This window comes from Thunnus albacares, chromosome 5 (assembly GCF_914725855.1).
Source record: "Thunnus albacares chromosome 5, fThuAlb1.1, whole genome shotgun sequence".
Taxonomy (NCBI): domain Eukaryota; kingdom Metazoa; phylum Chordata; class Actinopteri; order Scombriformes; family Scombridae; genus Thunnus; species Thunnus albacares.
In genome coordinates, this window is record NC_058110.1 from 3,735,299 (window position 1) to 3,759,885 (window position 24,587).

Consider the following 24,587-nt stretch of genomic DNA (forward strand, 5'->3'; position numbering starts at 1 on the left):
CCATTAATCATCTCATGACCTCTCAGATTTATCTGGTGACCCTTTGGACGGGCCCGACCCCTAGGTTGGGAACCACTGGATTAAACTAGCTAACTGTATATAAAGTAGTGTAAACTAGCTCCACCTCCAGCAGCTACAACAGTAACATGCTGCTCTAACACTGATGCTTCACTATTAATAATCTAACAAGGTCATATATAATAATATATCAGTCAGAGAGACAAAACGAATACTTATACTTTAATACTTAAACTTCATTTGGCTTGTAATACTTATGTACTTTTACAATGCAGGAATTTTGCTTGTAATGAAGTATTTTTATATTTCTGTACTAATACTTTTACTTAAGTAAAGGATCTGATTACGTCTTCCACCACAAGTCATAACACAACATGTTTTGTGGCTTGCAGGTTTTTCAGGTGCTCAGTAGAAAGAAGGGATTCTATGAGGAAACGTCTTATGAAGAGGTTCTGTGGTTTATAAAAGTTTGAGAACCACTGGTGTAATGTATACGGTATAATTGGTTTAGCATATTAGCATGATAACATTTGATAATTAGCACTAAACACAAAGTGTTTCAGTAAATGTCATTAAGTTTACAGGTATTTGGTCTCTCAAAGTACTGAACAAATGAAAAATTTGACTGGATGGTGACGCTAGATGAGAAATCATGGAGTCACCAATGTTATTACAATTCATGCAGCTGAGTGACCATAACGCATCATGTCTATTTTGTAAATGAAAGCACTGTAGTAAGTTTTCCTCAGGATGTACTGTGGACACTAAAGTCTGTTGTCAATAATTAGACCGATGGCAAAGAACTAACAGCAAGAACGCCAAAAGTAGTTACAAAAAATGACCAGCAGGTGTCGCACTGTGTGAATCTCCTCATCAATATGTTTTTACACTCAATGTCTCAACAAATAAATATTAATGTGGAGATGTTGACAGCTAGACAAAAACAAAACAAAACGCGTTTGTGCAGTGAATGATCTACAGAGACAGTGAGCATCATATGAAGCCTCAACTACTGTGCAGTAAATCTGTCAAGTACAAAACGCAGCTAGAGTGGAGTTATTAGCGTCTCCAGATAGTGTTAAATGCGCGCACACAATCACTTCTCACTCACACTCTCGCTCTGTCTCTCTTCAAGCTTGTGAGGCTTGAATGATATTGATATTGAATGATATTAATGACGATATATACAGTCAGACATGGGGGGATATCAAGTGGGGTTGTGAGCTTATCTCGGATTTAAAAATAAAAATAACAGCGCTGATGGAGCTCAGGATTCATCCATCAGGGCTTCTTTATTACAAACATTCCCACCGTATGAACCTGGAATCAGCTGACCTGTGTAGATGTGCAGCAGAACATTGAACATTAATTACCGTCAGATCCTGACCGATCCGGTGTTAATGAAGTTACCGCTGCTGTGCCACGTGCGTAAATACGCACAGCCTCTTTCTCAGTTTGGAGAAGCACTTATTGTTTCAGCTGCTGTGTGATGCTGCTGCCAGCTGTAGACAACAAGCAGAACATCAGTAATGATGTTTCTGCAACATCCCGGATACATTCAGTGACACCTGAACGACATTATTGTAAGATTCAGACATCAATCTAACACGTCTCAGACCTGCCTGAGTCACATTAAGTTATATTTTGACATTTGAGTAGATTATATTATGCGAAATAATAGAGAAGTAGAAGATGCAAAATACATGAAAGCTGTTTTGTGATTGTGGAGAGCTCCGTGTGTGCGCACCTCTGCCTATTAAAGACATGCAAATTGAGGTTTTTGAGCCCTCTGCAGTTTTTGTCATTATGAACAAATCTATGTGCTGAAATGTGGAGAAAAGCCTGAAACATTGGAAATTGTGCTCACTCAATCAGACGCAAAACAAGGACATATTGCACTCAGTGGCATCTTTTGTGAATAGGACCTTAAAACGGGGCAGATTGCAGGTGGAAATGTTGCGCAATTCACGATGCTATTAGCGGGAGCAATCCGTTCTTTGTGGATTTGGCCCAAAATGTGTTATGGTCACTCAGCTGCACATGAACCTGCAGTACAATAAAACGCTGTTGCATCACTTTATGCACAAACTGAATATTTGAAAATGAAAGACAGCGTGTTCATTTGATATGAAAAACATTTTATTGTCATTGTGGGACATAATAAATTATTATTCAACTATAACCAATTATTAAAGGCTAAAGGTCTGTCTGTCTGTCTATATACAGTGCTGCTTGAAAGTTTCTGCATAAATATGACCTAAAACGTGACCAGATATTTACACAAAGTCCCAAAACTAGATACTCTCACATACTTTTGCCATGCACAAATATGTAAGATTGGATCATTTTCCTCAATAAATAAATGAAAAAAATGTTTTTTTGTGTCTCATTTGTTTAATTGGGTTCTCTTTATCTACTCGGAGGACTTGTGTAAATATCTGATCACGTTTTGGGTCATATTTATACAGATATACAGAAAATTCTAAAGGGTTCGCAAACTCTCAAGCAGCACTGTGTTTCGTGTTGACATTGCACTTTCTAAAGACAAAGAAGTGGAACCTTTCTTTTGAAGAGTAGAGTGCAAACATAACTGATGGAGCACACTGGCCAATCAGAAACAAAGGGGCGCTGAAGGCCCACCCACCAATCAATACGAAACATTGAGTGGTAAATTAGTTCTGTCTGTAAGAACAGAAAAACAAGAAATCGAGCTGAATTTGAGTTTTTTGCTTTTTGATGATTTTGATTGCTTTTTGTTGCCTGTGTCAACTGTACCGAAAAAAACAAACGGTTCAAACCTTGGTCGCAGACAAATGAAGAGACAGAGTGCAAAGGTGAAAATACCTAAAAAAAATAAATAAAAAAAAATAAAAATAAAAAATACAGTGACCGAGAAAAGCAGTCCATGCTTTCAAAATGTTAAAGACACATCACAACATATCTAATTTTATTTAATAAAGAAAGGCTCAGCGTTCATGGGAGATGGAAGCAAAATGTTTATGATTAATCTTTTTTATTATTAAGTTACATTTTACATATATGAAGGTAAATTTAGTGAATCTAGATTTCTGTTAATATATATTTATTTATGTTGCTCCTTTTGCTCTGTGTATTTTATGTATTTTGCTTTAATGTTATTCTTGTCTGTGCCTCCTGTATAAGTTGTAAAAATTATGTTGTTTAGTAAAGTTGCAGAAAAAAACCCCACAACGAATAAACTGAACTTGACATGTAAAATTGCCGGAGTGCCCCTTTAAACTTACAAATCACTTCATACATGCAATTTTTGGCGACAATATGCCTTTTTTTTAGGTTCAACATTGTCACAAAACATGCAGATTGCAGAAGTCATGATGCAAAGTAGTTTTCTCATGTGTGAAATTTTCTATGACAACCACAGTAGCCCCATTACAGGCTAAAGTAGAAGCTGTTGATGAATGAATGAATGGCTCCCTGTTTTTATTCACAAATATACAACACACTGGCCTGAAGGTCTATTAAATATGCAAGGTGTATTGCATTTGTTTTATAACTCTGGGATTTTTCCTAAATTAATCGACCTTTTCTATCGCAAATCAATAAACGAATCTCATCCACATGCACATAGAGCTCACCTGAGCAATGCTTTCCAGGCTAACAGCCAACATCCACATCAGTATTTGGTTTGAAAAAGGTCAGTTCATCTATTTTAACATTGCCCTCTGCTATTCCTGCCCACCGTGTTCCTCAAAGATATCTGCTGCTTCTTTTAGAAATTAATGGAAGTCAGCAGTTCCCCCATCTCTCTGCGTCTGGTTTATTTCTACCTTTAAAGTAAGGTCACATCACACTTTCATCCTGGCAATACGTGCTCTGATTGCTCTGCTCAATATTTATTTATTATACACATCAGAAGAGTGACATCCCGACCTTCTATCAGGGTTGAGTGTAGGGCGTGGAAACATACAGAATCCCCCATGCAGCCACCTGTGGGCAGATGTGTGCAGTTATGTTGATCCAAATGTCGGATGTAATTGGTTACTGTGCCACAATTTCCCAAAATGTTGTACTTGTTGAATAATTGCTGAAGTGACTCCACAGGCTCCAGTTGATGCTTACTTGAATATATGAAGTTTATTGAGAACAAATATCTGACATCAGAGAAGTCTTTGGCACAGTGTACACATGGATACAGTCATACCAAAAACTTAGCACAAACAGGAAAACAATCACTTCTTACAGAGTTGCTCAGGTCAGGTCACGCCACCAACAGGGGCACTTGGTGTCAGAATAAATTCTAATTGGAAAACAATGCGGGCAGCACCTTATCTCCCAGCCTGGAGCCATGAACCTAAAATATCTTTTGTATGAGACCTTGGAGGCCAGAGTCAGGCCCTGCAGGCCAAAGTGAGGCCCTGTAGATGAAAAGACTTAGCTCATAAGTTGAACATTTCCATAAATTGAACATCTCTCCTTCACAAATGTGCATTTTTCTCTCACACACACCCTCCAGGTTATAGTTCTTTATTTGAACTTTGCCCTCCACACCCTCTGCCCATTTCTCACTGCTGGCTAACCAGTCATGCTTCTCATGAGGGATTTGTGACTTATACATATAAATAAATGGGTATTAATGGTTTTTGACCTAATGTTTGAAAAGGAGGAAGGAATAGAGCTTTTAAAATCATGTTGAAAAAGCTTGCCTGTGGCTCTCAAGTGAGGAGAGGGACGCTGGACAATACATTTATATATCAACAAACAAAAATTATAAAGACTTTTGAACTTTCTCCATTTCCCAGCACTGAGGCAATACACCAACAGTCTATTTGATGCCTGCCACCATGTGAATCCACCAGTTGGCCTGTACAGTCCAGCCCAGCTGCTCACACGCAGAGATTTGCTGGAGGAAATGCTCCCTGGCCTCGTCCTCATTCTGTTCCTCCTGGAGTGCCTCTCGCAGGTAGCGCATGTCCTCTGCAGCACTCAGCTCGGGGATGCCCGTGAGCAGCATGAGGGAGAAAAGCGTGACCAGCAGGCGAGAGTGGGAACGCAGGGAGAGGTATGCTTGGGTGCAAGTGTCCTGAAAGAAAGAAAAGCAAGACGAGAGTATATACACTTGTTTTCCTGTACAACAAGTTATACAGTGGCATTGGATTTTCTGGATACCTTATGACTATTACACAAGGTATACATGATTGATTAGTCTGTGAACTGGAGAAGAATTTCATTAACAGCAAGACACAGCAAGCAAGACACATGGCCTTTATTGGCACCAAAGAAAAATTACTCCAGTACTCCGATATTGTCAGACTGTGTATTTACTGACATTTCAAAGAAGTTACAGTGGAGACACCTGGTGATTTTCTGTATTTTTCGTATTTAACAACAAATTCCACAAAGAGACCAAAACTAACAATGAATTCATCTACTAACAAGTAGTGTGTGTGCATTCAAAGCCTGATATATCTTATTCCTCTGTGCCATGGAGCTCCATTGTTGTTCAAAAACTTAAAAATACATCAATGAGCCCTACTGTTGTACTGGGTGATGTGTTTCTTCATTGCCATGAACATACACACTGCAGTTTATTTTGACTCAATCCAACACACACTGTCCTGCAGCCATAAAGACTCACTAGAGCACCAATTCTGTAGCTGAAAATTGTTTCATAGTTTAACATATACTCAATTTTCTCCTGTTTGAGTAACATTTGCCAGCAGCTACTGAACCAATCTGTTTACGGAAATGACTGATACCTTTGAAAAAACAAAAAAACTACATATTTGTGAGCCCTTTTCAAAGATTTACATCTTGAGTAGGAACTTGGGCTGAAAGCGACAAACAGAAATGGACACACAACACATTGTTGCTTTTGGTCTTTTCATATGATTTGTTGACAATAAGAAAAATATAGAATGAGTCTGCATTATTTTTCAAAAGGAAAGCACTGATATAGTTACAAACTATGACTACATCAACACAGTTACAGCTATGCAGATCTTCTCACCCTGAACCGTTGAAAGTAGAGGCTATTGCGGCCTTTGACTCTTCCCATGACATACAGGAAGTCAGGTGTGAGGACGAATGGTACGCGCTCCCTGCTCACACCAAGGAAGTGCTTCGTGTTACCCAGGATGTGACCAAAGTCAATGTGTAACAAGTTCCCTAAAACACCCAGGAAATACAAGAGCATCAGTTTCTATTATTCAGTCATTCTGTCCGGATTGAAGTTACAGTACTACATTCCATTACATGACACATGATGACTGACAGATTGATGTTTTCATTTGTACAAATACAAGGACAAATGCAGTGTCTGAACAAGGATTTATGGTGCATACCTTGGTCTGTGACCATGATGTTGTCATTGTGACGGTCCCCTATACCCAGTACATAAGTGGCAACACAGTAACCGGCACAAGACTTCACAAACCGCTCCACAGTATTGTAGTGCTGGAGAGCAAATGACAACATTTTAAATAAATAGAAATAAATAATAGAAAATAAAAAGGAATAAAGAATTTTCAAATGGTCTACACTCTTTTCAGACTAAATATTTTTATAGGTGGGTGAAGGTTGAATTGTTTTTTGCTAACAAAAAATTTATGTCACTGCCATCTGTGTATGAGGGAAGTCAAAAATATAAATGTTTCCAGTATTTGAAGGATTGACCATCTCTGCTGCCTGAGGGAAACTGCATGGCCGCATGTGATCCAGTGTGTGATTCAGCCTTTTCATACATTTCTTAAATAAGAAGAGTTTTTATTACTTGTAATATAATATTAGACACCATTTACAGTCAACTGAAAAGAGTTTGGGTAAATCTTTTCCATGTATTCCATATTACTTACAATTTCCTGGAGTGGACACTTGGATTTGAGCCATTCAAACAGAGCATCATTTCTGAAGGCTCCAGTTGTTCCTCCGTGGCTCCTTTGGACTGCAGCGATGGTCACTGCATTCCTCACAATCTCAATCATACCTGTTGAACAGAAATTTGATTAAATTCACATGGAATGTGAGATTAATTACAGATCTAAGATCCTGGGTTACTGGGGTATTCACAAAATATTTCACAGTGCTTGTACATCAAGCATCGTCCACTTACTCCCTCTTAATCTCTTATGTTCCAACATCCCTTGCCATCCTGCATTTGACTCAGTTTAAGACTGGAATTGCAGCAGAAAGCTTGTGTTTCAAAAAGTTGTGAAGTTTGATAGATGTTGACTTTTATTAGGCAGATGAAAGATGCTATCAAGTTGCATTATGGGAAGTTTAAGATCCATTGTTTTGGAGGTGTGACACAACCAAAAGACTAAGAGCCAGGTTATGTTTAGTAAGAAGTAGTTTGTACGACATGTTGTCTGACTTTAACCCGACGCGTCAGATGGCTTGTTACACAGAACCATCGTAGAAGTCGTCCTTGGAAACGGTTTGGAAATGGGTAGGCACTTTCAAAAAAACTACCTGGCAGGTGATTATCATCATGGAGAAGTGGAAGCCTATATTATTTCAGGTGAGATGATATCATTTAAATACAGGAATAATGGATACAGGAGCATTTTCAGACTGTTTCTCCTGGAAGGCATTCACAGTGTTGCACTTGGTTGTTTGTGAAAAGTGACAGAAAAAGTTGTGTAAAGAATGAAAAAAAAAAAAAAGAATCCCTGGCTCCTTTCTCACCTCTGCACACTTAGCCAATTGTGGCATGAAGTTGGTGTGAATGATGGATTGATGGTTCCAGATAAACTTACAGAAATTGTCAGATGCAGCCCCCAGTCCAACATTGGGAAGGTGTGGAGGGGAGGGGGACAAGCAGTTCTGACTGAGTGCACACCAGCTATAAATGTCTGGATAGCTCAGCCTCTGCTACTTTACTTTTGACCTTTCTTTTTTTAAACTTTCATCTCAAACAAGCCCTCTCAACCTTATTGAAGTGTAATATTAAATGGCTGGAGTACCCCTTTAACTTCACAACATATTTCACTGAAATTTGCCAACGAGATTTTGAGATTTCCTCCAAACTGAAAACAAACAAAAAGGACGGGAAGCACTTCCTTGGTGGCATAGGTGCAATATGTGCAAAGCCTACAATATGATGAAGGAATATAAATGGTTTAAATAAAACAAATAGCCTAAATCAATATATTAAACTATTTGTAGCCCACAAGACCCAAAATTGTTGGTTTCAAAAAGAAAAAAGAAAAAAAGTTTGTACCAGGGCCATAGCTACCATTACAGACACTTAGGTCATGTCCACTGTATTTTTTCTGGGAATGTGGGGATTTGGGGGGTTCTGAGTCCCTTATTTTAGTTGGTTAGTTGTGTTGACTTTCTAAGCTGTTGCTCTTGTTCTTAACTCTTGGCTATAGCCCTGGCTTGAACCACTTTACTGTTGATACCTATGTTGTGTCCTGTGGAGATGCAGCCATATGGAATAAGGTTAAGGTCCAGAGATTTCTCCTGCCAGATAGAGTCCATCAACACCAGTGTCTGAACAGAAAGAGACATAGACTCAGGTGTCACTTAACTCAAACATGAAATACATTCACCACTACAAATTTAGTAATTAAAGCAATAATTAAATAAATAAAATTGCCTCACTTGAATGACCAGCATGTCCTGTCTGAGATCGTCCCCTTCTTTGAAGATTATTCCAATAGGTGTAGCCGAGGTGGGTGACGGCATGGGAGAGAACTCCAGCCACAGAGGTTTCTTCTTTGAGGCCATCACCTTGCATTTATCCAGCTTGGCGAGAGTGATATAAGGAGAACAGATTTGTTTGTGTTACTGAATTTTAAAAAGCCCTGAGAACGTTTTATCAATCAGCTTCTTACAACAAGTGATGAGGTCCTACAGTAACACACCATGTTTTCAGCCAGAGGTTGAACAGTCTGTTTTTTCTCGTGAGAGACTTCTGAGTTTTTGAGTGTTAAACTCTTATACCTAAAGATGTTTTTCCCCAACTTTAACATTAATCATTGCTTATATAGTCATGAATATTTATTTTAATAGAGGGCACATAACACAACAGGGATTGACTGGACTCATACAAAGAACATAGACTCTTTGTGCATCAAAAACACATACAAGATGTGTCTCTGTCCTCCTCAAAAGGGAGATCAAAATATAAAAAAGAATATTTGGTTGAAATAAACCATTACCAAATCTCAGTATTATTTATAAAACATTTTTTCTCTCTTTGGAAGAAAATCTATTATTGAAATTCTGATTAAAATGCTTCAACAGCGACACCTGCAGGGCAGGAGGAGAAAGGGCAGCGTGTGTGAAGTGGTGGTGGGAATAATAGATAAGAGTGTGTAAGTCATGTATTTGATACATGCATTAATACTTTCTGATGTGAACCTTCACTTTTAGATCTGTGAATATTTTTAGTGTTCAATCTTTCAAGTATTCAGCACTGATCTGTACCTGTATCAGATTTAAGCTTTGTGGTACTTTCTATATTTCTGTATACTAAGAAAATACATGAGAAACACGTGTAAATCATATGATATCTTGTACATAAATCTGTTGTCACAATAGAACAATACTATAAATTTGAATTTAACTTTATTGGTAAAATGACACATTCTGAACCACTCCACAGCTAAAACGAGCACTTCTTCTTCTTATGTATATGCTAAATGTCTTTACACCACTCAAGGGTTTTTGTTTTTGAAAGCGAATTGTTTTATTGGCATATAAAATTGCCCCCCACCCCTCCGAATTCATCAGCAGCTGATGAATTTATGGTGGATATTTATTTCCTGTGCATTCCATGTAATAACGGATCATTTTAAGCTAGTAAAGGCTTATGAAATGCCAGCAATTAACTCAGTCATCATGAGCTTCAGGGGCATTTATATCAACATACAAAAAAAAGGGGGTGTTTTTAAAATAAGATGTGAAAAAGTCGACAAAAGAAAATAAAAATAACCCTTTCCCAAGTGCAGCCATCGAAAACATCCTCACCCTGCCCTCCCACACCTGAAGAGGGTGACACATGTGGAACACCTTAATATATTTATGAGAACAGTTTGGTTTTTTCCATCATGAGGCATTAGAGCACATACAATCCATATGCGTTTCATATCCACTCTATATGCTATGTAGGGCCTAACATTGTTGACAATATAATCAGTATGGCTGATATAATTACATGATTAAATAGTTTTCACTGTTGATTTTTACTAGTGGCATGGCTCTAGGGATGGCAACGTTGGTCTCTGAGTCCACTACTTTGAACCAGACTGAAACACAGTACTGTGCAAAAGTTTTAAGCACTTTAGATGTTTAGATTCTTATCCATTATCAATGCCATCAATGTGGCATCTGATTGGTCCCAAATTAATTCTGCAGCATGACAACGACCCAAACATATAGCCAGAGTCATAAAGACCTTTATTCAATGTCAAGAACAACAAGGAGTCCTGCAACAGATGGTTTGGCCCCCACAGAGCCCTGATCTCAGTCTAGGGTTACATGAAGAGACAGACACAACTGAGAGGCCTAAATCCACAGAAGAAATGTGGCAACTTTTCCAAGATGCAGGAACAACTGACCTGCTTTTTCAGTACCTGAAAAACTGTGTACAGGTGTACCAAGAAGAACTGCTGCTGTTTTAAGGGCAAAGCATGCTCACACCAAATATTGATTTCATTTCAATTTCTTTTGTTTACTGAACTTTCTATGTAAATTGTCTAATAAAACTATCCATGGCATTATTTTTGAAACCATCCTCACTTTACTTTTAGTGCCTAAAACTTTTGTACAGTAATGTACCTCAATAACTATTAGACAATTTGCCATGGAATTGTGTGCAGACGTTAATCAACAAATATTAGCATGCGAACATGCTAAACTTATACGGTGAATATTGTAACAGCCTGGTCGCGGTGGCATTGTACGTTTCTGCAAACCACAGAAACATTGAATACATTTCAACACGTGTAATATGTAGAATATTAACATTTCAACAATACGTATCATATTGAAATGTCAACAAAACGTATCATCTCAGCATTTCCAAAATATGTATCATTTCAACATTTCTTAAGTGACGTAGTTCACATGCAATCTATACGAGCTGACTTTCCTATTAGGAGGAGGAAGGGCAGGTAGTTGGTTAATAAGTTTCTTGGCAACAAGTTAGAAAACGGTTCAAAACCACCTCGAAACCAATGCCTGCTTCCTGTTTCAACCGACAAAAGCAGGTGTTTTTAGTGAGACATTGGCCGTTTTTATTTTATTTTAACCCAAACCATGATCTTTCCCCAACCAAATGGTCTTTGTGCTTAAACCTAACCAGACCTTAACCACAGCGTTGTCACACCATAAAACGTTACTCAACAGGCAGAAATGTCAATATGCTACATCTGTAGAAATGTTGATATGATACGTATTACACATGTTGAAACGTATATATTCAACGTTTCTGTGGTTTGAAGAAACGTTCAATGCCAACGTTTTGTTCTGGTGATTGTGAACATTATTTCTTCCTAGCATCAGCATGGTAATATTGTCATTGGGAGCATGTTAGCATGCTCACATTAACATTTAGCTCAAAGCACCGCTGCACCTATAAAGTACAACCTCACAGAGCTGCTAGCATAGCTGTAGATTATTTCTACTGCTTCTTTTTTTACATTCAAGTTGCGTAACTCCATTATGTATTATTTCTGCTGAGCTTAACAGTTCACTGTCATTTTTTGTTGTATTGCATGTGCACTTGTGAAACACTGAAACTGTGCTGTTTTTCCAAGCGCTGTACAAATAAAATTGATTTTACATATTGGTACTTTTACTGCAGTATGAGCTGTTGTATCTTTAGTTCAGTGATACAGTAATTCATACAGTAATTCATATAGTTAAAAATGCACAGTTAAAAAGGGTTAAATATTACAAATGTGGAGGCATTTATATGTTATTTGGAGTTAAAAATTGTAAACAGTGATAAATACAGACCACTAGGTGGCAGTAATGTTTAAGATCAGAGTTACAAGCAGAAAAAAGGAAGTAAGCTTGGGAAACTTTTTGTTAGCACGAGATGTGTGTAAGCAGTGCAATGCCGTGCGATATTTTGATGTAATAATGCGCACTTGTTCAGTAAAATGTTGAACGCAGAAACGTGAGGTTCTGGTCATTTTTGTAGAAATATCAGAAGCAGCACCAGTTGAGGACTTCAGTGCTGCCGCTGGGCCCAACAATCCTGACTTTACCAGCAATTCATTCCAGCTAGAAGCCATTGCAAACCATTTACTTTGGTTTGTTTCTCCGTTTGTGTTGGGGTTAATCATTAACAGCTCTAAGTAAATGATTGTCAAAATTGTTTGGCTTTGATTATGTTCAGACATATTTGGGATGTGTTTAATATTTGACTCACACTCATTGCTGCTTATTCAGATAGACTGCACTAAAGATCAGCGTAGACGTGTCCTTAAACCTCTCTGAAACAATGTCTGCAGTAAGTTAAACCTCACTTACAGTGACCTCCAATGTTTTTAGTGATTTTTACAGGACATAGCAGCTGGATTTAGACTAAGCTACAGTTGCAGTTTAAATCTCAGTCTCTGAGGGCACAGTAAGGGGAGACCATGTGATTTTGTTCCACACAACACAGGTTTAAATGCGTCAGAAACCTTAAACTGCAGCTAAGTGAATGACAGAGCAACAATTCCATACACTGTTTGAGCTTATAACTGCACCGTCCCCAACTAGCCAAAAACAAATACTGTGTGTGGTCCAAAATGTTCTGAATGGGGCATCAGGACCACACACAAAAGACTAAACATGCCACACATCGATAACATAACGAAACAAGAATTGCATTTTTAATTCAACACACTTTCATTCAATGCTAACACACTCCCAGTCTGCACACACACACACAAATGGGTTAGGGTTAGGGTTGGGGTTAGGCCTACCAAGATCCTTCCGACTTTGATGCGGGGGTCAAAGGGCAGCAAGAATTCATCTGGCAGATTACTGTTTCGAAGAAGCTCTTGAAGTTTGAGGGGAGCTGAAACAGTGGCAACACAGGAACACAAAGACACAATGAAGTGTTAATTAGTTTAGGGATGCAGCAAGTGAACTTTTCAAGGATAGGTGTACCTGCCAAGGAACAAAAAGTCTTTAAATATGAAGAAGCTCATGAAAAGGGAAAAGAAGCAACTCCCTGGAACAACTTACTTGCAAAAGTACTCAAAGAAGATGCATTTAAACATGATAACCCATTCTTCTATCGTTCACTGGCTGATGAGCAGCAGGTGTGCAGCACCACTTCATATACATGAAGAAACAAAAACCACATGTAGGACAGGTTGAAGTGGTGTTGCACACCTGCTGCTCATCAGCCAATTATTGATGGCAAGAGGAGTGCGTGTTTGTCTAACTAGTTTTTCTTTAATAACAAAACATAATTTTCTTTGCTTAAGATCATTATTTCAGCAGTATTATGTATTATTCAATTAACATTCACATACACACACACACACACACACACACACACTAATAATAAGTGCTTGAATAGACACATGGTCCATGGAAACAGGATCAGATTACAATTACTAAACATTTTTAAAACAAATACACGTTTTTATGTCACCTGGGGAAAATAGAGAACTATCACCCCCTCTCTCCTCTTTTGTCTGTCTCTCTTTTATGTATGTGTGTGTGTGTGTGTGTGTGTGTGTGTGTGTGTGTGTGTGTGTGTGTGTGTAAGGTAATTACAACAATTAAGTTGTGTAAGGTAATGCAGGATACTGCTCTGTCCATGGATAACAGTGTTTCTGTTGCCAGTGTGGATCTATGTTTTCTAAGTAAGCGACTTTGACCGTGACTGTGGGTCAGCCAGTCTGACCTCCTTTGAATATGTTCATGCTAACTAACTAACCAGCTATTTTGTGTAAAACAGTTTTTGGGAGATATGTGATATTGTCCAGACTTCATTTATTACCAGTGTAGAACAGATAAATGTTCATATTGAACATATCTGCAGTAGAGACTGTCTTTACCAGAAAAACAACAGCATTTGTTTAAATACTTTAAATACTCTGCTCATGTGCCCCTGACAAGCAAACTGTTGTTGTCTTGCAATCAATGACTAGCTGAACTCCAAGGACCAAGTAACCTACTGTCTTTCTTTCTCTATTGATAAAGGCCTAATAGACAAACAATTTTAAATAATAGGCCTTTATATTTTCTTCTCACATTATTATTGCATCCTAAAAGGGATGGCACAGCAGAGGAAACTTCATTAATGATTTTAATCTTCCAACATGGCGACAGGATCAGTCATGTTCTGAATTTTCTAAACATCAGACTGGAAAGCTGTTACTCACAGATTACAAGTTCAACAAGAAAATGATTTGAAGTCCTGCATCCTGAGCTCCATCAAGTCTGTCCAGACATTTTAAAAGTTCGAACTCAGGTTAGAGAATCGAAATATTTTTTTCAGTCATGTCATAAGAATCATCACAGTGAGTTTTCAGCTATGCCCCTTACGGTCAAATCTCAAAATATGTGCAGTAGTCAGTTCTGCGTGTAGACATGTATCCATATAATCAGCGTCTGACAACCGGATGTCCTACATGCCGTGAACAAATAACACATGTTCGTGAAAACATTTAAAACAGGTTTAAACACAGCCATGCTCAGCACAACATGGATACCTTCATTCATCTTTAAATATTTCAATGAAACAGTGAGAACTTGCACTTTTCAAACACTAACCAGGAAATTTCCAAACCTGATTTTGTAGGCTATCTATTTATTTAAGGATATTGAATGTACTTAAAAGCATAAAGGAGGACTTTCAAATATGCAGAGGAGGAGTAGAACTGCAGAATAAATGCATTACTCATCCTATATAATACAACAGGTAGTTCTGACCAAGCAATCTGATTGGTCAATTAGACATTTAGCACGTGTTCAAATCAGCATGACAGCACACGTAGCCGTGCTCAAATGAAAACCGCCTCATCACTAAAAATATCACTCTGCCATTCATTAGAACTATAGACGCTGAATATATATAGTTAAACATGGTGGATATTAATATTTGGGGTGTCCTGAATGTATATTTTGGAACTTCGGGGGCTTCACAGAGGTGAACTCATTTCTCTCTCTCACTCAGCCTCTCTCTCCCTTTTCACCTGTTGCTGCGTTTAAAGAAGATGAGAGGAGCTCATGTGATTAGTCATTATTGAAGCCCGCCCCAACTCCACTTGCGCATAATGCATTCCTCCGACTAATAATGTAATCAGTCTTTTCTCCACGTCGCGCCTGGCTGATGATTGGAAAAATTGCAAAAATGTGTTGACCACACTAAGACATGCCATATTCCAGGAATTGAGACTTGGATCTGCACCAACACCCTATTTCAGGAAAATAGGGCCCTCAATATCATAATGTACCCTTATTTTATTTAATAGAATTAATACAGGGTTATTTGTATTATTATATGTTATTTTAAAGCATGTTTTGGTTGCGTTTTCTGTATGTGCAGCATATTTTGTGTCCTTTTTGTGATGTTTTTTTGCTTGTGTTTTGTCTTTTTGCGTGTGTGTGTGTGTGTGTGTGTGTGTGCGTTTCATTATGGGAAATCTAGAGTTTAGTGTTTTTGGAGCTTCACATGTATTAGCAGCTAAAAATCAGGATGTCTCAGCCTCTGATGCATCAATTTTAACCATTCTTTTAACCAACTGCAACACTAAATTGATGGAGCAGCCCTTTAATTATATTTTTTTGACACCAGTTACGTCCCACCTGTAGTAGGGAGGTCGGTCTTGTCGGGGTAGAGTTTCTTAATGATTGTAACGACCTCCTGTAGAGCCTCTACAGCCTGGACCTGCTGGTTGAAGCTGTCGAGCATGGCCTGACCACAGCCCAGCAGGTAGGCCTCCAGAATCACAGCCATGCGTTGGCGGAAATACGGACACCCGGCCACCTCGCTGCGGACATACCAGAAGAAGAAGTGGCCAATTCTCTTGCTCTGCAGTGAAAGAGAATATAGTCAGCATGGACTGCATAAACAGAAGTGCCACAGTACACCCATAGAGTCACACAGCATTGGAGAAATTAAATTATAATGACAGGACTGTTGATATTTTTGTTTATCATATCATGAGGTTTAAGATAAATAAACTGCAGTTTACGGCCCCCAAATTAGCAAAGGATCACTGTTGAATATCTGTGTTTATGTTTTAACTTCAAGTCCCCCTCCAGTCAAAAATTTGTTTTGCCTATTATTCCTTAAGTTGGATGTTTTAACGTCACCGTGCAGAATGATGTATGTGCAGAGTTTGACACTAGAAGGCTGTTTTCACATTTGTCTACTGAAATTGGAAAGTTTTTCTGTGCTCAGCTTAAATCTGAGTTTAAGGGGCGTACCTACAAGCACCACAACAGGGCTAGTATACAATTTACACAAGTGTGATGTGGAAACTTGAAGCTTCCAGAGCAGAAACACTGAGAATGGACTTCTCAGTGAAGTAAGAGATAGCTTGTGTCCAGTAGTTTTAACTTATGAAATGGAAAATATTTGCATATTCATAGATTCTGGACTTTTCAATGAGGGAGAGGGAGTAGTTGTCATTTTAAGGATTTTAAGGTAACTTAACATTTTTTGTGGCAAAACTGTCAGACAGAATTTATTATTCTATGCAGAGGATTTTTATATGTCCTAAAACATGTCTCCCTAAATTCCCTATCCATAAGAAAGAACCTTAGCATATATTATTTAAGTATTTTTCTCTTATTATGTCTTCAGTTACTGTAATTATACTGTACACTTGCACACAGTGTGTGTATTAACCTGCAGAGTTAATACTGAAATTACATTTTTAGGAGGTATTTTAATACACCTGCAGAGCCTGCAGAGTTTTTGTTGTTGTTGTTTGTTTGTTTGCTTGCTTGATTGTTTTTTAATGATAAATAAATGTCTCCATGAAATTTTCCAGTAGTGCTCAATCTGTATTTGTAACCTACTTAGCTGTACAAAACAGACGGTATCATCTTTAAACACAACACACTAGGCTGTGTGTAGAGGTTAGTTACATGCTTGTACACAGTGGACAAAACTCATTACTGAAACATGTCAATTGCCATTCACTTTAATGACAATAAATTATTAATGTATGCAATTTTAATCTTTCAGTAAAAATAAAATGTACTCAAAGCTTTTCAAAGACACAATGCATTAATTATCAGTAGTTTTCAAAACAACAAAGCAACAGTGCACAACTGTAAAGGGGGGAAATGTCAACAAAATCAGCAAAATGATATACTACTTACATCCTTGTATACTAATCCTAATATAGTATGATATGTGTTGCGAACACTGAGTATTAGGACTCACCTGCAGAGCTCTTTGGATGAGGTACCGAGCGAGGAAACTGTCATGATAAGGTTCCACTTTGAGGGTCTATGAATAAACAGGACAAGTCTGTAAGTAATGTCACCAGTCTGCAGTCTCAACCTCATAGAACATCTCCACAGAAACATGAGTCCTCTAGTAAATATAAATTTAAATATTCTTAGATGCCCTCTCATACAATATGCACAGTATTTGTTTTTAAAGTCAAATGGTAGAATGTATTCCCATACTAGAGAGAGAATGTATAAAGAGACTTCCTTCTTACTCACAATGGACAAGAGTCATAATTCGTGCGACTGCTAGAAGGCTTTGTCACGTGAACATAAAGAAATGTCATTTTCAGGCATTTGCTGAGGTGACTGACACTGTCGTTTTTCTCGACAGTCTTGGAGTACTACATGGCACCAGGTTTTCCACATATCAAATGAGATCATTTGACTGCGTGAACCTTTTAAACACAATACAAAGTAAAATAATATAGGTCTTAAAACACAACTATATTTTAGCCCAGTTTGGGACCCACATTTATGCCAGCATTCATTGATTTTTTTTGGTCCATATAGGGGCAATGCAACAAGCTACAAACACAACATTGACATATTGGGCATTCTGGCTAGTTTGTAATCCAGCCTTACAATAAATATCTAAAATACCTAACAATCAAACCAAAAACATAACCTCAACAAAGTAAGGTAGCAGTAATAAGGTGGGTATTGGTGACAGCACAACCATGTCATTAAAATAATTATGAAATAAACAGCAAAGAGACAAGGCCTATTCTGGCTTCTCTTCACTGGTTAACCATCAGTTTTAGTGTTGATTTAAAGATTTTGTTGATTACATTTAAAGCACTTCATCGGCTGGCTCCTAGTTATATTGCTGAACTGCTGCTCTCCTACGAGCCAGAAGGCAGCCTCAAATCATTAGGCAAGGGCTCTTCTGGCTGTTCAGGCCCAGGTCAAGACTGAGGGAGACAGTCAGGGCCCCTCAGCTCTGCCTGAAAGTCTCGGACTTGCATAATCTGTAGCATCTTTTAAATCACTTAGTAAATCTTGTCTTTAGTGTATGTATTTTACTTTCATTTGCTGGATTTCATTATATTTTGGTGCTGAATTTTGTTTTTCCTTTGTAACAGGTGTAAAAGGTGCTATATACAGTAAATAAAGTTTATGATTTATATATTTTCTGCACACACAAACACACACACATACACCTTTACCAAGTCTCCCACTCCTATTTTGACAAATCATTCTGGCCAGATACAAACACATACCTGCACTAGCTGCAGCAAATACTTCAATACATCATCATTTGACAGACTCTCCAGTCTCTGGACCGCTAATCTCCTGACTGTCACATCTGCAAAGTCCATGCTCAACAGCTCCAGGGCCACTGTTAAGTCCAGATCACCAGGATCCCAGTTTCCCAGTAGCCAGTGGACATCTTCGACCACTCCGCGGTTCATCCAATCTACATTGCGCAGAAAGTGTGGCAGGCTGGAGGCATAGCGGACGCTCTCCTCCCGGAATCTTCTGAGGCAAGCCTTGTTTGTGTTGAACACTGGAGATGGGGATCTGAGGGTTATACTGTCCTTCGATTGGCCCTGGAAAGGTTTCACATGCAGGGAGGAAGGATCTGGGCTAGGAAAGGTAGATGGGGATGAGGAGGGTGAGGAGGAGGGTTCAGGACAAGATGCAGTAGATTTGGTTGGGGAAAGTTTGGAGGTGGGACTATCAGAACATTCAGAGGGGCTAAAGCTGTTTGGGAGAACTACAGGGAAGCTGTAGCGGTCCAGAAGGAAGCTGATAGCCATTGACTCAGATATGTCTGGGTTAGTAGCAGAGGACAGCTTGTCTGCCTGGTAGGTAATGGCCTCTTCCTCCAGGTCAAGGTAGGACCACATGTGCAGGGTGTAGGGGCCCTGGCTGAGGACGGACCTGCAGGGATGAACAAGATTGAATGTCATCCCTGAGATGACAATTATTCACAATGTAAAAATATTTGTTCTTAATTATTGATTGACCATGATTAACCCCTCACAGCTTAATGATGCTTTGTCTGATATGGATCTTTCTGTATCAGTACCATTACAGTGACTGGGGATGTTACAAGAACATTACCTTTCTGTATCATTACCTTTGTTATTAATAACTCTATGCTAGTTTTTGGGTGATGGGGGGTGCATGAAATGTATTGTTAATAGTTTTGTGCTATTAACATGGAGAAAAAGGGTCTTCATCTCCGCCAGCTGGCAGAGCATTTAGAATAGAACAAAAAATATTATTTATATTTTTAAGAAGTAACTGACCTGTGATCTATGAGGAGAAGATTGACAAAGTAGAGCACCTTTCCCTTCCCTTTCTGCTGGTCTGGTGCTTTATTGACTGAAGACAATGGTGACTTTGGGTCTTTGGCTACAGGGGAGCTGTCATTACCACTAGCATTAATAGTGAAACCCAGCTTGGCTCCACGTGGCAGATCCCTGAGGAGAACGTCAAAGTCAAGCCACTCATTCCACAGTACTTCGTCTGCAAAGGCCTTGGAAATGGAAGACACTGAAGAGAGAACCTTGTTACCATAAAGAATAGAGGCTTCTACATAAACAGACTGAGGGCATTTGTTTGGAAGTTTTGGGATGTCAAAGCCAAGCAGTTTGACTCGGAATTTTCTGTTGCAGTCCCACAAGGATATCATGAAGATGTCCTCCACATCCTTCCCTTCAAGGCGGAGATCTTCGTGGGAGCTGAACTGGCCACTGAAACTGTCAACAAGCGGCCAGTCCACAAACCTGACAGTTTCCTCGACAAGCTGTGACACAGGGACCACAGACAGGTGGAGGTCCTGATTGGTTCTCAAGCACTGTCGAACCCAATGGAAATCGCTGAGGGGGTAGTTTCCAGATAAAAACTCCTCCCTCCCTGAGACTTTCAACACCAGACTATCAGAAATGACATAATCACACCTCTGGTCTGCCACCACTCTTCTAAAAACCTTAAGAAGGACATTAGGTGTTGCATTAAAATCAACTTGAATGCTGAAGCTGATCTGGCTCATGTAATGGAGGGTGACAGGGAGCTTTCTGTTTAGCTTGTCTTGTAAGTCGTTTGGGACAGGGGTGCATGTTATCCAAGGCTCTGTGGCATATAACTCGTCATCCCGATTCCTTAGCTCTTGTCTTCTCGGAGATGCCAGTTTCCTGCGGGTGAATGTGAGCTCACCAAGTCTGTCAGATGCTTCTTTCTCTAGGTCATGTCCAATCAGGTAAGCCAGAAACTGCTGCTGTTTCTGCTTCTCCTCTGAATCAACTGCCACCAACGGTTTTACCTCTATGTGCGCTGATAGACGGCCAGAGTCGTCACATGACCATGGAATGTCTAATGTCCTGATAACCTGACAGTCATCATAGGCCTCATACCAGTCTTCTCCCCTGGCATATAGCAGAGTGTATTTCTCTGGGTCCAATATTGCAAGTGGGTCTGGATGGCAATTCTGCTCCTGTGCCTGAAGGCATAGAAACAAATGTTTGAGAAATGTTGATCGTGGCAGCTTAATTATATGTTTAAACAAGACTAAGAGTCGACAGTCAAATTAGCAGCTCTGTGAGGCTCTACTAAATACTAAAATCAGCATGCCAACAGGTTCACAGTGACAATGCTTAAATGCAGAGTGAAAAATACATAATGGAACCACACAACTAGAATATAAAAAAGCAGTGGAAAAAGTTTACACAAGTTTGAGAGTCTGAATTAAATTAAAAAAGGCTCCAGGATTTACTGCTCGCATTGGTTCCAAGGCAAGAAGAAAACAGAGGGTAGAAAGTAGGTACCCTTGTCTTACATATTTTAAACATACCATAACAAACCCTTCAACACATTTAATTTATTTTTTAGCTGTAATTTGAGAAAGTTTGTGACACAGCTGCCACGTTGGAAATGGACATGGAGGGTTTCACACGCACTAACATGCACATGCAGCTATCAAAACACAGAACAGAGACACTCGGATAACAACACACACAGAGTGTGGTGCTAGATGAAAGGTCAGAGGATCACACATATCATTAGGAATCATCCTCTGGGGAATTGTTGTAATATTTCACTCTGGACAAAAGTAGTGGACTGAAGGATAATGTGCATATTGAAAAAAAAAGATTCATAAAACCATCAGAAAGAGAGCAAAAAAAACCCCCAATAAAATTATAAACACACTTTTGAACAACAGGCCACCCAATTTTCCCAGTGGTTTTCCTACCTGTATGCAGATGCGTAGTCGTAGCTGGTGGACACTGCACTGCGCAGGGAGGATCACTGACACAGACCCAAAATCCATATTGACGATGTAATCCTCATCACCAGGCTTAAACTCACAGATAAACTTCAGGTTGTTCTCAGAACAGCTTTGAGTCAACGTCCTTGATAGACGGTTTGCAGCATGTGGTCGCGAATCAGGATCCATCGATACTTTTAAGAGAGCAAAACCTGAATTTAAAAAAAAATTTAAAAAGTTTTTTAAAAACTCTATGCTTATGAATGTAACCCTGGAGAATGATTTACAGGATGGTAATATGACATTGCCAATATAGTATGGCAAAGCTCTAAAACTCTAAACAAATCTTACGATAGGTGCTGCTCTCTTAAGATCCTACGGTGGAGACTGTGTGGGTCTGTACCTGTTTGATTGTATGAGAATGTGTGTTCCCTTTTTGTGACTTCCTCATTCTTTTATACCAGTGTAGTGAATTATGAGCACAAAGATAAATACTAAGACAGCATTTACTGTAAATGATTTGACTTCCTTATTCCCTTTTTGCACTTCAATAACAAATTATAGTAGCCTTTTCCGACATTTTTCCAGTTTCACACTTCACAAGAGGCCCGGGTAAAGAGTAATTAGACACTGGTTTACTTAACAATAAATGCAATATTCATTGAAATGTGGTTCTTCTGGTTCACTGGTCAACATTTGTATTTTTGTAAAAAACGGGGTGTCAAAAAAGAGGAAACTAGTGACTTTTGCATTGCAATTCATTATCAAACAGATCAAGAGGGAGCAGTGCCAACTGTCTTACTGTAATGTGCCAAACCTGTTTGGGTTGGTTGGCTTGTGATCAAATCAGAGAGCCAGCCCGTGAAGGCATTTTGAATGTGAATGCAACTTAAATTCTAAAAGCAGCAAAAACACCAGATTAAAAGTAAGAACTCCACCAACTCCAACTCCACCATATAACCTATTTAAAGTGGATTACCCCTATTACATGCCACTGTGATTAGGAACACCAGTGTCCAACATATAGTACAGTTTACTTTGTATGAATAAAACCCTAACCTGTTTAATTATGCTTTAGTTGCTACGAGCAGATACTGTATTACAAGAGCAATGATTGAAGGGAAAACAAGTAAAATATGTTCTTTGTGAACATTTAGCAGATACATTCAGTATCAACATTTTTTGACTTGGCGGGTCATTATGTTGACTAAAAGAACAGTCTGGTACTTTAAATTTGTTCCACACTTTCAAGATCTTAGATTCAACACTGATCAGTGAATGGGTCAATGCTGCATTCACAATTACCTTTTTTGTGTGACAGGGAAGTGCAATGTTACTGAAGGCTTTGTAGTGTACAGTATATCTCATTGAAGTATTACTTAGAAGAGGAAGTACTATAGTTCTTCTTTGAATTCTTAACAATCTACAGGACTTAGTACATTATTTCCCCTTCAATAAGTCAGTTCCTTTCCATAATTCGACAGTTTTAGAAATTCCCGTGCGACTATACACCTGAACAATACAATTTAAAATAAAGTGACAACAAATACATGTTTGTTACATCATTGTACCACTAACTATTTTTACTAGACCCTCACTTTCATTTAGACTAATGGCATGGACAAATTAATTAACAGTTAATCATGACATGCAGTCTTGAAGAAGTGAAACAAAATGAATTATGACTTTCTAGAGTTATAAGAATTTATTCGGCTCAAGAATAAATATATACAGAAGGTTGGATTACAAGTCACAGATTAACAGCTATCTGGAGGACAATTTAACATGGCAAACATGTAGCTTGATGTAGTGGGGTGACTGTGGATACTTCACAGGTGGTCTTCATCTGATGCAGGGACAAGCCTCTGTCTCTGTGGCCTCTGGAAAAAATAGAATTAAAAATCTCAAGGAATCCACATATTTAATCCTTACATACCAAAAGAAAAAAAGGGAAAAGCAGTGGAGTCTGATGTGCGTCTACAATGGCTCCTGAGTGGTGGAGGCTGGTGCAGCAGCCTCGACCTGCCTCAATCCTGATGTGGATCATCTGGTGACAAAAAATTTGAAGTGACTGTAAACCAAGTTGATGTAGATTATCTGGCCTTCTGGATCAAAAATGTGGAATGCATGGCCCTGATAACACTCATTTTATTACCAGCTGTAGTCTTTGGCCTCCTTCAGTATCTGAAATATGAGAATGACAACTTATGTCTACTAGCAAATGGGTGTTATTATCAGGTCATACAAATGATATGTCTGCTTTTACAGTGCTGCTTATCACGGATGCATTTAGCAACTACACACAAGGGAAAACAGGATATTACTCTTATTAGAAAGATGTTAGAAATAATGTTCAGCATCATCAATGGCAACACATAACAGTCATACAATAACATCAACTGCTGATCCATCTGGGGATACAACTTGCTCAGGGCAATTTTTCTCAGTGGCATGTTTTAATGGTTAGCCTACCAATACTTACATTATTTAATCAAACATGCTAAAGCAGAGCAACAATATGTAACACGGCCAAGTGATTGGTTTTCCTTCAGCTTGAAAAGTTCCTTGCCAGCATTGATGTTGCTACTAACATCCTAAAGCTACATTACTATTCTATTCTGGGTACATAAAGCAGCTTTCCTGTACTTGATGTAGGAGTATTAATACTTTATTATTGAATTACCTCATTATTGGGGCACCACCTCCCTTCTGGTTAGGTTTTGTTCGTGCCAGGAGGGAGCACTAACTCTTGTTCAGTTTAATCAATGAATCAGTCTCATAATCATAAGTTCTTGTCCCAAACAGTTTCCTCAGTTTAATGCAGCTCAAAGAAATAACACTTTTAGGATAAATGAAGACATTTATTAATAGCTAAACATCTTGAGGATACATGATAAAGCATAAGATAATATACAGAAAATAATAAATAAAAGAAAGTAAAATAAAT

General features: G+C 38.6%; 1 protein-coding gene across 1 annotated transcript; it reads right to left on the reverse strand.

Moving 5' to 3' along the window:
• Positions 1-4,109: 4,109 nt before the first annotated feature.
• si:rp71-17i16.5 (phosphatidylinositol 4,5-bisphosphate 3-kinase catalytic subunit gamma isoform) lies at positions 4,110-21,829 on the reverse strand. The gene is made up of 12 exons (XM_044350839.1): positions 21,626-21,829; positions 19,683-20,875; positions 18,648-19,311; positions 17,357-17,422; positions 15,766-15,991; positions 12,924-13,018; positions 8,602-8,745; positions 8,400-8,490; positions 6,849-6,979; positions 6,339-6,450; positions 6,005-6,162; positions 4,110-5,077 (listed from the first exon to the last, which is right to left on the reverse strand). Exons 1-12 carry the CDS (start codon positions 21,827-21,829, stop codon positions 4,820-4,822), a joined length of 3,342 nt encoding a protein of 1,113 aa, XP_044206774.1. The 3' UTR covers positions 4,110-4,819.
• Positions 21,830-24,587: the final 2,758 nt, after the last annotated feature.